The sequence below is a fragment of the Lutra lutra genome, chromosome 1 (assembly GCF_902655055.1).
Source record: "Lutra lutra chromosome 1, mLutLut1.2, whole genome shotgun sequence".
NCBI classification, from domain to species: domain Eukaryota; kingdom Metazoa; phylum Chordata; class Mammalia; order Carnivora; family Mustelidae; genus Lutra; species Lutra lutra.
Window position 1 is genome coordinate 208,780,742 of NC_062278.1, and position 15,922 is coordinate 208,796,663.

General features: G+C 49.8%; 1 protein-coding gene across 1 annotated transcript in view; it reads left to right on the plus strand.

Moving 5' to 3' along the window:
• The first annotated feature begins 146 nt into the window (after positions 1-146).
• SUGP1 (SURP and G-patch domain containing 1) overlaps positions 147-15,922 on the plus strand; it is a 33,474-nt gene continuing 17,698 nt past the window's right edge. Inside the window, exons 1-7 of the mRNA XM_047696404.1 lie at positions 147-342; positions 2,260-2,434; positions 8,278-8,378; positions 11,225-11,425; positions 13,506-13,629; positions 14,127-14,227; positions 15,174-15,297. Of these exons, the coding sequence (XP_047552360.1) occupies positions 309-342; positions 2,260-2,434; positions 8,278-8,378; positions 11,225-11,425; positions 13,506-13,629; positions 14,127-14,227; positions 15,174-15,297 (860 nt within the window). The 5' untranslated portion in view covers positions 147-308. The remainder of the gene's footprint in view (positions 343-2,259; positions 2,435-8,277; positions 8,379-11,224; positions 11,426-13,505; positions 13,630-14,126; positions 14,228-15,173; positions 15,298-15,922) is intronic.

Below are 15,922 nucleotides of genomic sequence, written 5' to 3' on the forward strand. Positions count from 1 at the left end.
CGCGGGGCGGGGCCGAGGAACCCTTCTCACGTCTCTCGCGATAGCTGCCGCATAAAGCATTCTGGAACATGTAGTTCGTCTTTGGAGTGGCCGCGGCTCCGGGGAAGTGTGCGAAAAGTCGGTGCCCTGTGGTCCACGGGACTGAGAACAGACATTGCAAATAGGCTGGAGTTTATTTTTCTTGGGGAAAGATTCCAGGTATCAACTCAGTGGCTGGACTTGCTTCGGGGACACGGACTACATCTCCCATCAGGCCATGCGCACTATAACAAGCCTTTTCAAGTGGAACCGGAGCATTGTGGGATTGTATGAGTCTCAAGATGGACAACCGGGATGTTGCAGGTAACAGCCCCCGCCTCCCTTGAAGCGCCCGCCTGGGGCAGCGGGGCTATGCGTCGCGGTTTCGTCTTACCATCGGGTCTGCCCCGACCCACGGGCCCCTCGCCTCAGCCCCTAGGGCGGAGGCTTCTGCATCTTCCCCGTCTCCCGAGACCCCAGACCCAGTTGCTGCCCTCACCGCCGGGTTTGCTGTGGGCGCCTGGTGTTCCATAAAGGCCGCCCCTGGGTCGGCCCTGCTCTCCCTTTCCCGAATAATCGCCTTCAGGACTGTTCAGAGCTCTGTTCCCCGAAACAGCAGCAACCTTGGGCTGTCCTGCGCCCCTCTGTTCGTAGCAGCCGTGGTCTGGCCTGTGTCCACTTTGCGAAAAAGCTGCTTTTTCGAACTGCTCTAGCACCCTCTCTACACACTTTCTCGGTCTTTTGAGCCCCCACTTTACCACAGGTCTTGCCCTTCACTCTCTCCTAGCCCTAGCGGCCCCCGGCCCCCAAGACTGGGATGCATTCATTCAGCAAATACTATGTGCTAGGCACTATGCTAGGTGCTGGGGATGCAGTGGTAATCCAAAAGGGTCCTACTTTCCTGAAGGTTATTTTCTGCTGGGCCATCAGACAATGCACCCAGAGGAAGGATTTACAAAGACACAGGTTATAATGATGTGAGAGAATCGGGGTGGAGGCTGCTGATATGGGTGGTGAAGGAAGGCCTTTTAGGCAGAAGACAGCAGCTATGGGAAGGCCTGGAGGGCAGAGCTCTGCCCTCCAGGCCTTCCCACACAGAGGGGTGACAGCCAGTGCAAAGTCTTTGGGGTGTGACAGGCTTGTCATTTTGAAGAATGTCAAGAATGAAGTGGAAGTGAGAAGGGGAGTCTTTTCTCACAGGGCCCTGAAAATTAACTTTCAGAATTTGGATTTTAGTCTAAGTCCCATGACAAATCTTTGAGGTGTCTTCTCCATCTTTACACTTCCCACCTTCATCTTAAGACACCATCATCCTCCAAGACACCATCCAAGCCTCCTTGTTGGTCTTCTTGCTGCCACCGTGCACTCGACAATTAGAATCCAGAATGATCTTTAAAATACTGTTTGTCAGCTTAATACTCCTCTGTTCCTCCATAGAGCCCTTAAAGTAAATCCTAGACTCCTCCATCTTGCACCCCCCACTTTCATTCCTTAAACAGTCCGCTCTGGCCACAGTGGGCCCTTGCTGGTCCTTGCATATACCAGCCTTCTTTTTGCCTTAGGTTTTTTTTTTTGTTTTTTTTTTTGTTTTTTTTTTTGTTTTTTAAGATATTTTTAAATTTATTTGACAGAGACCCACAGAGAGAGGTAACACAAGCAGGGGGAGTGGGAGAGGGAGAAGCAAGCTTCCTGCTGAGTGGGGAGCCCGATGCGGAGTTCGATTCCAGGACCCTGGGATCGTGACCTGAGCTGAAGGCAGCCGCTTAACTACTGGGCCACCTAGCGCCTCATGCTTTAGGTTTTTGCAACTGCTTATTCTGCCCAGATAGCTCCCCAGGTGGCTTTTCAGGAGGCTGGCCCTTTATCTTTCTGGTTTCAACTTAAATGTCTTTTCTAACAGTTATTTTCTGGCTGCCCTAGCCGTATAGGTGCTCATCTATCATTCTTCTAATCCCTTTTTTGGTTTCTAGCAAAGAGCTCTTATTACAATTTTACAGTTGCTTTTTGGGTGTAAGTCTATTGCCTTCTTCGCCCAAGGTGAGACCCACATTGGCAGAGATCCCTTCTCTGGTTGAACTGAGCACCTGGTACATTACCTCAGTAAATATTCATGGAATAAATCAAGAAGTTGACATTTGAATGTCAGTTGGTGCAGGCAGCCGCAACTGGGCTGCTCCTGTAGCAGCCGCTGTACATGTATGTGGAGCAAAGATGATTTCTGATCTGAGTTTTTCTCCTCAGGAAAGGCTAATCGGTGGTTTGGGGTTGCTCCTCCCAAGTCCGGAAAAATGAACATGAACATCCTTCACCAGGAAGAGCTCATTGCTCAGAAGAAACGTGAAATTGAAGCCAAAATGGAGCAGAAAGCCAAGCAGAATCAGGTGGTCATCAGCCCTCAGCCCCCACATCCTGGCGAGTAAGTTCCCCCTGCAGCTGGGCTGGGGTCTTAGAGGGTCACTGGCAGAGGGTTTTGTGTTCAAGGGCAGTCTGGGTATTCTTGCACCTGGCCACAACCTGGTGATGCGAGGAGTGACACAGATGCTCTGTTTCAGAAGGCTCAGGTGGCAAGAGAGAAACAGGTGGCATGTGGGAGCTCAGAGGATGGCCTGCCTATATTCACCAGTTATTTACTGCTGACCAGCTGTGGGCTAGGGGTCAGGGATGTAGCACGGAACAAAACCCCAGACTCCCATCTCTACCCTTTTGGGGCTCATGGTCTACTAGCGAAGAGGGTGCCGGTTCTACCCCCAGAGCTGCCAGTGGGTAACATGAGGCAGTGTGTTCCCTGGTGCAGGAGCCACTGTGGGGGCCCAGCAGAGGCTCTCCGTTCTCAGAACCAGCCCACTGAGGAAGCAGGGAAAGACCTATCTAGTAGAAGGCAGGAAGGAAAGAGAGCCCTCGTGTGTCAGGCGGCTCAAGCTGTTGCATCAAAGTGGTTGTTTCCTAGCCAAGCAGGAGGAGGAAAAATGCTCAGGGCACCCAAGAGTTTTGAGCAGGGCTGGTGTAATTAGGATGACAAGATCCAAGAATTTCAGGGTGGAGATTGACAGAGAGACAGGCCCCTTCCTCTGCGGTCTGAAGCGTGGAGTATGTTAAACCCTCTACAGAGCTGTCTCAGCTCCCACCTTTTCTAAGAATCTGTGGCACGTCATTGAGAGCAGGACTTAGACCTTATTCTTTTTTTTTTTTTTTAAAGATTTTATTTATTTATTTGACAGACAGAGATCACAAGTATGCAGAGAAGCAGGCAGAGAGAGGAGGAAGCAGGCTCCCCGCTGAGCAGGGATTGCCTATGCGGAGCTCGATTCCAGGACCCTGAGATCATGACCTGAGCCGAAGACAGAGGCTTTAACCCTCTGAGCCACCCAGGCGCCCCCTGGACTTAGACCTTATTCTTAATGGGAACTCAGAGCCTGGGATCTCCAAGGCACTTATGAACGTGGGAACTGGATATGGAGTGATCTGTCAGTCAGTGGGCTTGTGGCTCTTACCCTAGGGTTATAGAAGGACTTGCACAAGATGGGAGAGATCTATAGACATGCTTCCAAGTAGGTCTCCTGGAAGCAGCTGGATCCCAGCACCAGCATCAGGCAGGCAGATGCATGATACAGGTAGCTTTGGAAATAAGGCTATTTCTTTAACTGTAAAAGCATAGAACAAGTGTTAGAATTTCTCACTGAAGAAATAAACATTCAAGTTGCCTCGAGGCACCCATTTTGCTAACCCTAACCCTAACCTCGTGTCTTTGCTTTGTTTCACAAAGTTATGATCCATTTCATGTGCTACTTTCCCTTCAACTTTTTATTTTATTTATTTTTAAAAGATTTTATTTATTTATTTGACAGAGAGAGATACGGTGAGAGAGGGAATGCAAGCAGGGGGAGTGGGAGAGGGAGAAGCAGGCTTCCTGCCGAGCAGGGAGCCCAATGTGGGGCTTGATCCCAGGATTCTGGGCTCAAGACCTGAGCCGAAGGCAGACACTTAACGACTGAGCCACCCAGGCACCCCATCCCTCTCAACTTTTTAAAAGAAAAGCTTTTCCCTGGATCACAACTCTTTAGAACCATTGTAATTTTTTTTTTTTTTAAAGATTTTATTTATTTGTCAGAGAGAGAGAGGAGAGCGAGCGAGCACAGGCAGACAGAATGGCAGGCAGAGGCAGAGGGAGAAGCAGGCTCCCAGCCAAGCAAGGAGCCCGATGTGGGACTCGATCCCAGGATGCTGGGATCATGACCTGAGCCGAAGGCAGCTGCTTAACCAACTGAGCCACCCAGGCGTCCCTAGAACCATTGTAATTTTTAAGTTTTATTCTTCCTAAGGTATAATTAATATGTCATAAAGTTGGTCTTTTTTTTTTTTTAAGATTTTATTTATTTATTTGACAGATAGATCACAAGTAGACAGAGAGGCAGGCAGAGAGAGGAAGGGAAGCAGGCTCCCTGCTGAGCAGAGAGCCCGATATGGGGTTCGATCCCAGGACCCTGAGATCATGACCTGAGCTGAAGGCAGAGGCTTTAACCCACTGAGCCACCCAGGCGCCCCTGGTCTTTTAAACTATACAATTTAGTGATTTTTTGGTAAATTCATGATGTCATGCAACCATCACCAATATCTAGTTCTAGAACATTTGTGTCATCCCAAAAGGAAACTCAGTACCCATTTGCATTCACTCCCTATTTCCTCCTTCCCCAGCCCCTGCCAGCCCCTAATTTACCGTCTTTGTGGATTGATCTACATATTTTAAACATTTGGCCTTTTATGCCTGGCTTCTTTCACTGGACAGGATGCTTTCAAAGTTCATCACTTTTTAGAAAGCGTCAGGACTTCATTCCTTTTCATGGCCAAATAATATTCTGTGTGGATGGACCATGTGTTGTTTATCCTTTTATCAGGAGCCAGAATTTTTTTTTTTTTTTAAGATTTTTATTTATTTGACAGATCACAAGTAGGCAGAGAGGCAGGCAGAGAGAGAGGAGGAGGAAGCAGGCTCCCCGTTGAGCAGAGAGCCCAATGTGAGGCTTGATCCCAGGACCCTGGGATCATGATCTGAGCCGAAGGCAGAGGCCTTAACCACTGAGCCACCCAGGTGCCCCAGGAGCCAGAATTTTTAAAGGCTGTGTAATATCTCTTACCATCTGTTAATGGGTGGTTTTCAAGTGGGATTCATTTGCTGCTTGCTGCTGCCCCGAGGTGTTTTCTTGTTTTTCATTGTCTCCACCTTCTTTCCATCCCTCTTGAGGAGATATTCATAGTATGAGGACAAGGGCAGGGTCAGCAGAACCTTCTCCTTTGTATGGGGGAAAAAAAAAACTTTACAGGGGTGCCTGGGTGGCGCAGTCCATTGAGCGTCCAACTCTTGGTTTTGACTCAGGTTGTGGGTGATCTCAGGGTTGTGGGATCAAGCCCCACGTCGGGCTCCACGCTTGGCACAGAGTCCACTTGATACACTTTCTCCCTCTCCTCTGTCCTTCCCTGCTGTGCTTGCGTGGACTCTTTCTCTCTCTCTAAAAAATAAATCTTGGGATGCTGGGTGGCTCAGTCGGTTAAGTGTCTGCCTTCGGCTTAGGTCATGATCCCAGGGTCCTGGGATCCAACTCTGCATCCGGCTCCCTGCTCAGCTGGGAGTCTGCTTCTCTCTCTGCCTACTCTCTGTCTGACAAATAAATAAAATCTTAAAAAAAAAAAAAAGTAAATCTTTAAAAAAAAAAAAAAAACGCACAACTTTACGTATATGTGGCAGACTTTATGGAAACTGAAGGAGAGGAATACGAGGCAAAACCAAAATGAATTATAACGCTGCAACCCAGAAACAGTGGTGTTAGCATTTTGTTGGTTTTTTTCTTTTTTTTTTTCCTTTTTTTTTTTTAAGATTTGTAAGAGAGAGAGCAACAGAGCGTGAGCAAAGGGGAGGGGCGGGGGGAGGAGCAGGGGGCCCAAAGGCAGATGCTTAACTCACTGAGCCACCCAGACACCCATCAGTGGGTTCTTCTTTCTTTCTCCCTCTCTCTCTTTCTTTCAAGATTTTATTTATTTATTTGACAGAGACATAGAGAGGGAGCATAAGCTTGGGGAGAGGGAGAGGGAGAAGCAGCCTTCCTGCTGAGCAGGGAGCCTGATGTGAGGCTCAATTCCAGGACCCAGGGATCATGACCTGAGCCAAAGTCAGATTCTTGATGACTGAGCCACCCAGGCACTCCTTGATGTTTTTTCCTAACAATTTTTATTTTTTTTTTAAATTTGACACAGTTGGGGAGGAGAGAGCAAGCACAAGCAGGCAGAGTGGCAGACACAGGGGAGAAGCAGACTTCCCGCTGAGCAAGGAGCCGGATGTGGGGCTCTGTCCCAAGGCAGCTGCTTAACCAACTAAGCCACCCAAGCGCCCCTAACAATTTTTAATTCAAATATTTTTTTGACATAAATAAGGCCGCATTGTAGTTGTCTGGTTTTCTTTAGGGGTGGGGTTGGAAGGGTAGGGGGAGATGGGGAGGGAGAGAGAATCTTAAGCAGGCTCCGTGCTCCGTGCAGAGAATGATGTCGGGCTCAGTCTCACCCTGAGATGATGACCTAAGCAGCAGTCAAGAGTGGGATTCTTGGGGCGCCTGGGTGGCTCAGTGGGTTAGGCCTCTGCCTTCGGCTCAGGTCATGATCTCAGGGTCCTGGGATCGAGCCCCGCATCGGGCTCTCTGCTCAGTGGGGAGCCTGCTTCCCCCTCTCTCTGCCTGCCTCTCTGGCTCCTTGTGATATCTCTCTCTCTCTCTCAATCTGTGTCAAATAAATACATAAAATCTTAAAAAAAAAAAAAAGAGTGGGATTCTTAACCACCCCTGTAGTTTTATATCCTGCTTTTTTTTTTCATTTAACATTGCATTTTATTGCTTTATCTCTAGAATTTTTGGTTTTCAGGGCTGCTTCATCTGCCCAATGGAAGTCCTGTGATTTATTTAACTAGTGCTACTTGTTTCCATTTTTAGTTCATTATAACAGATTTTTAAAAGAATAAGACTTTTTAGAATTTTACAATTTTTAGAAGAATAAAACTTAATTTTTTTTTAAAGACTTATTTTTATTTATTTATTTGACAGACAGAGATCACAAGCAGGCAGAGAGACAGGCAGAGAGAGAGGAGGAAGCAGGCTCCCCGCTGAGCAGAGAGCCCGATGCGGGGCTCCATCCCAGGACCCTGAGATCATGACCCGAGCCGAAGGCAGTGGCCTAACCCACTGAACCACCCAGGCGCCCCAGAATAAAACTTAATTTTGAAGGAAAAACCCTAGGCCTGTGGGCTCCCTGATGCTTTACCAGTTATTGGATGTGTCACTGTAACAATAATGATAATTATGTTATAATAAGACATGTAATATATAACAATTATATAAGTATTAGTAATTGTAATAACTAATAACAAAAGTTAGAGTGTTGTGTGGCCTTGAAAGCAACATATATGAGCAATTTCTGAAGTTTGGGGCAGGGTGGTATGTTATAGTAGAAACCGGAAGAAGTAGGATATATACTATGATTGTAGCCTTATTTCCTTCTGTTTCTAATTAGGGGACAAATAAAAGAAATATATCAAAGAGTTAGTAATGGCTATTCTGAGGGAAGAGACTCTTCTAGATGTTTCCCTTTGCTTTCCATTTTCCTACGTTCCTGTTTGCTCCATAATAAACCTCCCTCACCTTTATGATCAGGAAAAATGAATTAAACATTTGGGCTCCTGAGTTTGTTTTATTGCTGACTTGTTGAAAACAGATGTGTAAGCATAACTTTTGCAAACAAAAGAGAGTGTAAAAATAGTAAGAATATAAAATTCCCCTTTAATTCTTCTACCAAATTATTGCTTTGGGTGTTTTGGTGTGCACCGGTGATACCCCCAGAAGCGCCGTCTGGCTCAGGCCCTGAACTGCAGTCACGTGTGGGTATAGACACACAGGCCCTGCCTAGGAAATCTCTGATATCTAGCTGAGGAGACAGACATGGGAGCCAGGGAACAGCCCAAATAGTTAACAAGGACGCAGGTGCTATGCAGGCGGGGCAGGTGCTTCTGAGCTGTCAATATAGATAGTATCACTTTGACTGGAGCGACATTATTCCATTTTACTACGAAGGCTGCTCTGTGCACTTAGCAGTCCCCACTCTCTGGGGGAGGGTTTTGGGTCCCCCTAGGTGAGAATGTGGGGTGGGTGTGGGGCTGAGATGGGAGAGACGGACCCCTGCCCCTCCTCTGTGGCTCACCATCTCTGTCCTCTGTCTTGGGTGTAGAATTGCGAATGCACACAACTCTTCCGTTTCCAACAAGTTTGCTAATGATGGCAGCTTCTTGCAGCAGTTTCTGAAGTTGCAGAAGGCGCAGACCAGCACAGGTGAGTGCTCTCACCCATTTCCTGAGTCTCCCTCTGCTGCGACTCACCCTGCTGGCTCTCTCCTCTGGGGGTCCCTAGGCATCACAGTAATAGCAGGCCCCGCCTCACACTTACTCCTCTGATCCCATATTGATTGGGATGAATTCTGTTCATCCTACAGTACCTGACCAAGGGGAGAGCATAGACCCATCCTTCCAGGTGCTTACCCTAAAGGAGCAGAGACACATAAGCCAGGTTTCAGTCTAGCGGGCAGGGGCCTGACTAAAAACGCCCTGGGTGTTGGGGAATGTCATGGAAAAGATGTGCCCTCCAGTTGGCCAGTGAGCTGGACCCTGGCGGGCACTCAGCGGCCCCTTGCCTCCTCCCCTGTACTTGAAATGCGGGCTCCCCTTTTTTTTTCCCACTCCTGGAAGCTATTCCAAGTACATAGCCTTGAGAGAGTGCTGTGGTATTGAGAACATCTGTGAGTATATGTGACTGAACCCACTTGAGGTCTCTATAAACTTTCAAGATTTGGTGGGAGGGTGGCAGGGATCCATTCATTTTGCTGCCGCCCAAAACAAGCCTCATATGTAAGTTCCTTTTGCTTATTACTTACCAACCTGGAGTGGTTTCCTTTTTCTGTGGTCTCTTCCTGCTCTCTGAGTATGGGGGCCAGTTTCAGATTACACCAGGGAAGCTCCCCTGAGGATTACAGACCAACATTAGGGCTGTGGGATCACATCATGGGTTAGGGCAGCAACTTAGGTTTGAGGGATGGGACCCTATCCATAGGTGGGAGGGCCACCTGGTCCATAGGAGCTCCATGGGACATGTGAGGTGTGAGAATCCCTCACTACAGGGAGTCCCCCCATATCTGTGGTTGTACAGTTTACCAGTCAGCTTAATTTTTTAATTTTTTTTTAAAGATTTATTTATTTGACAGACAGAGATTACAAGTAGGCTGAGAGGCAGGCAGAGAGAGAGGAGGAAGCAGGCTCCCTGCTGAGCAGAGAGCCCAATGTGGGGCTCGATCCCAGGACTCTGAGATCATGACCTGAGCCAAAGGCAGAGGCTTTAACCCACTGAGCCACCCAGGCGCCCCTCAGCTTAATTTCTTAAAAATTTTATTTATTTTTGGGGCGCCTGGGTGGCTCAGTGGGTTAAGCCACTGCCTTCGGCTCAGGTCATGATCTCAGGGTCCTGGGATCGAGCCCCACATCGGGCTCTCTGCTCAGCAAGAAGCCTGCTTCCCTCTCTCTCTCTCTCTCTGCCTTCCTCTCCATCTACTTGTGATCTCTCTCTGTCAAATAAATAAATAAAATCTTTAAAAAAAAAAAATTTATTTATTTTTATTTCAGAGAGAGCATGCAGGAATAGGGGGGAGGGGCTGAGCAGGCAGCCCTACACAGGGCCCTGAGATCATGACCATCATGACCTGAGCCGAAGGCAGGTGTTTAACTGACTGAGCCACCCAGGTGCCCCAACTTAATTTTTTTTTTTTTTTTAAAGATTTTATTTATTTATTTGACAGAGAGAAATCACAAGTAGGCAGAGAGGCAGGCAGAGAGAGAGGAGGAAGCAGGCTCCCTGCTGAGCAGAAAGCCTGATGTGGGGCTTGAACCCAGGACCTGGGATCATGACCTGAGCCAAAGGCAGCGGCTTAACCCACTGAGCCACCCAGGCGCCCCTTAATTTTTTTTTTTTAAGATTTTATTTATTCATTAGAGAGAGTGGGCGAGGCAGAGGGAGAAGCAGACTCCCCACTGAGTAGGGAGCCTAATGCGGGGCTCAATCCTAGGACCCTGGGATCGTGACCTGAGCTAAAAGCGGACACTTAACTGATGGAGCCACCCAGGTGCCCCCTAATTTTGTTTTTTATTATTTTTTTTAATTTTTTTTAAAAATTTTTTTTAAAAAGATTTTATTTATTTATTTGACAGACAGAGATCACAAGTAGGCAGAGAGAGAGAGGAAGGGAAGCAGGCTCCCCGCTGAGCAGAGAGCCCGATGCGGGGCTCGATCCCAGGACACTGGGATCATGACCTGAGCTGAAGGCAGCGGCTTTAACCCACTGAGCCACCCAGGCGCCCCTTAAATTTTGTTTTTTATAAAAGATTCATTTATTTTAGAGCGAGTGCCTCCATGGGCGGGGGTAGGGAAAAAAGGGAGATAGAATCTTAAGCAGACCCCCCGCTGAGCGGGTAGCCTATAGTGGCACCAGATCTCAAGACCCCGAAATCATGACCTGAGCCAAAATCAAGAGTCGGATCATTAACTGACTGAACCATCCAGGTGCCCCTCAGTCAGCTTACTTTTAGTGTAAGAAAGTTGCTGGTAAAACACTGACCTTCAGTCTTTGTCTGTCTAGGAAATAAATAGCTAAGAAACCTAACTAACCTAAGACGAAATTCATCCACAGAGAGGGAGAAAGAATGTTAGCCCTTCGATGCAGGATCTTAGGCCAGAAGCTGTGTTTGAAAAGCCCGGAGTAGGCTGTCTCCAGCTTGCCACTGGCAGGAGGAATGGTCATGGCCAGGTGTGGGGATTCAGGCCTGACCCAGAGGAGCTGGCACATCCCTGGGCTCAAATGTTAGGGAGTCTTCTGCCAGAGCTGCTGCCTGCAGAGCTCAGCCTTTTTGTTCCAGGCTGCGTGACCGTGACAAGTCATTCTTCTCTGAACCTTAGTGTCCTCTTCTATAAAATGAGGATGGCGTCCTCTCTCAGTGCCCACCCCTTGCCAGTCACCATGCTGGAAGTCAAGGACTCGGCCCTACTTAATGCACTCACGCCTGCATGTTAGGGGAGAAGATGGGGAAATGTGCGTCTCAGACCTTGAGCGTGGGTGTCTTTCTTTCTATGCCAAGATGCCCCACCTAGCACGCCCAGCGCCCCCACTCGAGTCCCCCCACGCACCACGAAGAGGCCCCCGCTCATCAGCAGCCCACCAGGCCAGGTGAAGAACTATGTGCACGCCAAGCAGCTGCCCGTGGCCAGCCGCCCAAGTGTCTTCCAGTCTCCTGATGAGGATGAGGAGGAAGACTACGAGCAGTGGCTGGAGATCAAAGGTAGGGTGCAGGAGCTGCCACCTTACTTTGACCCACTGACCTCCCGCTCCATGGGTGGGACCCGTGGTCAGCGGGGAAGGTGTGGCTGGTGGGGGGGAGGCACCAGCCCTCCAGGCTGAGCCGAGGGCCAGCATGGTACCCTCCAGGCTTGGGGGGAGTGAAGAAAGGGTGTGGGGAGCAGTGAAAGGGAAGTGTGGAGGGGCTATAGACTGTGGACTTTGTCCTGGGAGCCGTGGGATACATCCTCCACCCATGTGGGCTGGTCTGCAGCCAGGCCTGGGGCCTTCTCAGAGGAGCATTCAGTTATGTCTCTCCTTGTCCCAACATGAGAGGAGGAGCTTCCCTGCTTCCCCCATCTGGGTGTGTGCTTTCTGAGCCCTCTGAGAACCACACGCCTCTTCTCATCGTGGGTTGTTGTCCCCACCAGTTTGGGCCAGAGGTGCAAGCCCACAGGTTGGAGGACATGCTCTCCTGTCCAGGGGAAAGATGGTCATTTCTCTTGGAAAGTCAGTCTAGGCCTATCGTGTAGGAGGGTGGGGCGTGGTGATGGCAGCACTCCCACTGTGTCTGACTCCGTCTGCATTCGGAACAAGGCTTCAGTGCCTTCTGAGCTGTGTGGAGGCCTGGGCCATCTCTGCCCCAGCCAGGCTGACAGATTGAAGGAACCATATAGTTATGCTGTGACAGCCTTCAGACTTGCTACTCTCAGGGAGGGTGCTGGCTTATGGCCATGCATCTGAGCAGATCAGGGGCCATTCATTGTCAGGATGGAGCCAGGGAGGGGGCTCTTTCCTGAGGCATCAGGGCAGCTCTGACAGCACCCTGCTGGGAAGCAATGCTTTGCAGGGAGCAGTGAGTGTCTCAAGGTCATTGAGGCCTCTTATGGGTTGCTATTGATGTGGCTTCGGAAAAGCACCTGTGCCTGTAAATGGCAAGCGGGTCAGTGTCATGACCAGGCAGTCAGGAAGAGTGTAAGGCTAGGGGGAAAGGTGGCTACAGAAAGTCCTTGGGATCTCTTGAGGGTCCTCCTCAGGCTCCAGGTCCCTGACCTCCCATCCTGCAGCTTCCTGGTAGCCAAAGCAATAAGAGGAATAAGTCTGGCTGCAGGTTTGGTGTCTAGCCCCTTGCTGAGAGCAGTGAACATTCCTAGGCAGTGGCAGGGAGAAATTTCTTCTGGAAGTTCTCATAAAAGGAACATGAGTTATAAATTGGCCAAGAGATGCCTTGGGAGCAGGCCAGCAATAAAATGCAAAAACAAGTTCCACGCGGATCAAAGGGGAGGCTAATAAAACTACAAAAAGAACATTTCTGTAGCTCTGTTCACTGTAAAGGCCCTGAGGTAATGATTAAGCCTGTTGCTGTGAGCGCCCCTGGCACCCAGATGGTGGTCTGGAAACACACTTCCTCCCTCATGGACACCAGGACTTCTTGAAGAAATGGCTGGCTCTAGGTCTGGTCAGGAAGTGTATGAGATGACCCTGGAGCACCTTGTCCCAGCAGATAGCGAGGAGGCCATCAGAGACTCCTGGGGTCAGGCCCAAAGGCCTCGGGAGCCAGCTTGAAGAGGCTCTACCAGCCGCAGAGAGGACCATTGAGCTTCTGTGATGACGTTAATTGCAATGGATTGAAACCCAGCTGATATGCTTAAAATGGATTGAAACTCACTCAATGTGTTTAAGTCAGAGTTTGTAATGATACTTTAAAAAGGAATTTGTCATCTTTGAAGGGTGACAGGAAACCAGTTTGTTAAACTGAACCCTGGTAAATAAAAAGAATGAAGCATTTCAGAAAAAAGGGGGAGACTGGCTATGTTTTCTCACGTTTCTCTCTAAGCCTGGGGATCGGCCTGGTCACCCAGAGGCTCCCACACTTCTGTCCCGCCCAGTGTGTCTCATGAAGACTGTTTAGACGGCCTCCCCCCTCGTCACAGTGCTTTGTGCTTGGACCCAGGACACCCGACAACCTCCCGCATTTCACCCTCTTCTCCCCCACCCCTCTGTCGTTGTGGTCCATAGAGAGAGTGTGCCTGTTGACTGTGGGGTGTGTGAGTTGAACCCCAGTACTGACAGCCTCCTTAAAGTTTCACCCCCAGAGGGAGCCGAGACTCGGAAAGTGATAGAGAAATTGGCCCGCTTTGTGGCAGAAGGAGGCCCCGAGTTAGAAAAAGTAGCTATGGAGAACTACAAGGATAACCCGGCGTTTTCGTAAGTATTTCTGGGAGGGGAAGGCCACCACTACTTAATATTCTTGACACACAGTAGTACGTTCGCTCTTGTAAAACCCTACTGGTTACTGAGGCTAGTCGGGGCTGGGGGCTTGCTCGTGTGGGCCAGACACTGGTCTGAGTTTCCTAGTGCTTACTCACACCAGAGGCCACAGGGGCTTTGGTATGATGCGGAGGCTTAGTCTTAGGACCCATCAAGGTGTCTCTGCTCACCAGACTGCTTTTGTTTTGTTTTTGTTTTTAATGTTTTTAAGATTTTATTTATTTTGAGAGAGCACAAGTGGGCAGAGGGGCAGAGTGAGAGGGAGAAACAGACTCCCTGCTGGGATCATGACCTGAGCCAAAGGCAGATGCTTAACCGACTGAGCCACCCAGGCGCCCCACCAGCTTGCTTTTGTACAACATTCTTCAGAAGCTGCTTGGGTCAGCCCATCCTGCTGCTCACCATTCTGTCTGTTTTTCGAAACTTCTCCCCAGGTTTTTGCATGATAAGAATAGCAGGGAATTCCTCTACTACAGAAAGAAGGTGGCTGAGATAAGAAAGGAGGCACAAAAGTTGCAGGCATCCTCTCAGAAAGGTAAGTGGGTGGAGGGGGTGGGAGGTTCTGGGGAGATGTGTGGACAAATCACATCCCATGGGGAAACGGGGTTCTGGGAGGCTCTGGTGCATGGGGTGGTGCCTAGGGCCCAGGTCTGTGCCCTCTCAGGCAGCCAGGGTCATGCTGGGGATGGCATTGCCCCCTTCACCAGTGGTGGGCAGTGAGGAGGAGTCTGAGGGCCAAGGTCAAGGTCATTGTTATGTTCAAGAGCACTGCTCTGTGCATGTATAGGGTGCAAAGGGGTGGAATGCTTGTCTTTTGGTTCTTGGTCATTTAAATAAATGTTAATGAGCTCCTGCTGCCTCTCTGGCACTGAGGACATAAAGATAAATGTGCCTGACACTTGGGGAGGGGGATAGAGGACAGCCGGAATCTTGGCTGGTGAGCTCCTGCTGGGGTATGTATCAGGGGGCGGGGAGATGCTAGCTGGTCTCCAGTCATCATGAAGTAAAATTCCAGCCAGATTATGGTGGGTGGCAGGCGCACTGATGTTTAGGCCAAACACAGGCCACAGAGGTCAATATGCTTGTCTGTCTCCCACCGCCCTCTGCCCTCCTGCGCCTTCTCCCCAGGAGAGGAGGGCCAGGCCCACTTCTGTGTGTGACCTGGATGGGCAGCCGTGGCAGAAAGACTAAGGTGGGGCTCCCATCTCCCCTGCGGCCTGGCTCCAGACCTTTCTCTCACATTCTGTTCTGTGATCTATGGGGTGGGAAGGGGCAGGGTGCAGGGTGGGGGCAGGGGCTCAAGATAATATTGTAATATTAACTCTGGTATTTGGTCCCAGTGCAGTAATCTGATTCCCATTTGCCTGTTTTTCTTTGCATTGTTCCTAAAATAAACCCCTCTTGTTGCCCATGGGGTTCTTAGCAGAAATTAGGCTGTTGGGTGTGGTGAGTTGAGCTCAGTACTGACAGCCTGCTTAAAGTTTCACCCCCAGAGGACGAAGAGGCCAAGAACCTTGCAGAAAAGTTGGCCAGGTTCATAGCGGACGGGGGTCCAGAAGTGGAAACCATTGCTCTCCAGAACAACCGCGAGAACCAGGCGTTCAGGTAAGAGGGGAACTAAACAAGGAGATGACCCCACGCACACCCTGATCACAGCTGCTACCCCCTGCCCCCAGTGGGCTCGACATGTCAGAGTCCCACAGTCAGAAGGTGGCAGGGTCAGGCCCAGGAGCTCTGACCCCCAAGCCCAGCTCTGCCACCTGCATGGGCAACGATGAGCAACTATTTGTCAGAGCCTAAATCATCTCTGAGGCAGGCATGCGGGGACCCTTGGGGTGTTCTGTTTTCAACGTGCCTCATGGAGAAAGTCTCTGGTGCTCCCCAGATCCCTTTGTACCAAAGATGGCAGCCCTAGGCTAGGAGCAGGCTAGGGTCTTGGGCAGAAACTCCCAGAAATGTTGTTCACTTTGTGCATTTGTAGGGTCAGACCTTTCCAGTGAGGGAATGGCAGGGAAGTTGGAATGGGGTATCTTAGGCTCTGTGAAGTGGGAACCGTCAGCCTGTACACAGGTTCCATGGAGGGCCTGGGACGAGCAGCCTGGCTTCCCAGCTGTCTCCAGCCATGCAGCCACATTCCAGCCCTCAGGCTGGGTGTGTGTTTACCCGCTCATTTGTGCTGTGGGTTCAGCACCTCTTTGCTGGGGGAGGTTCCTGGGGGGTAGGGCGTTGG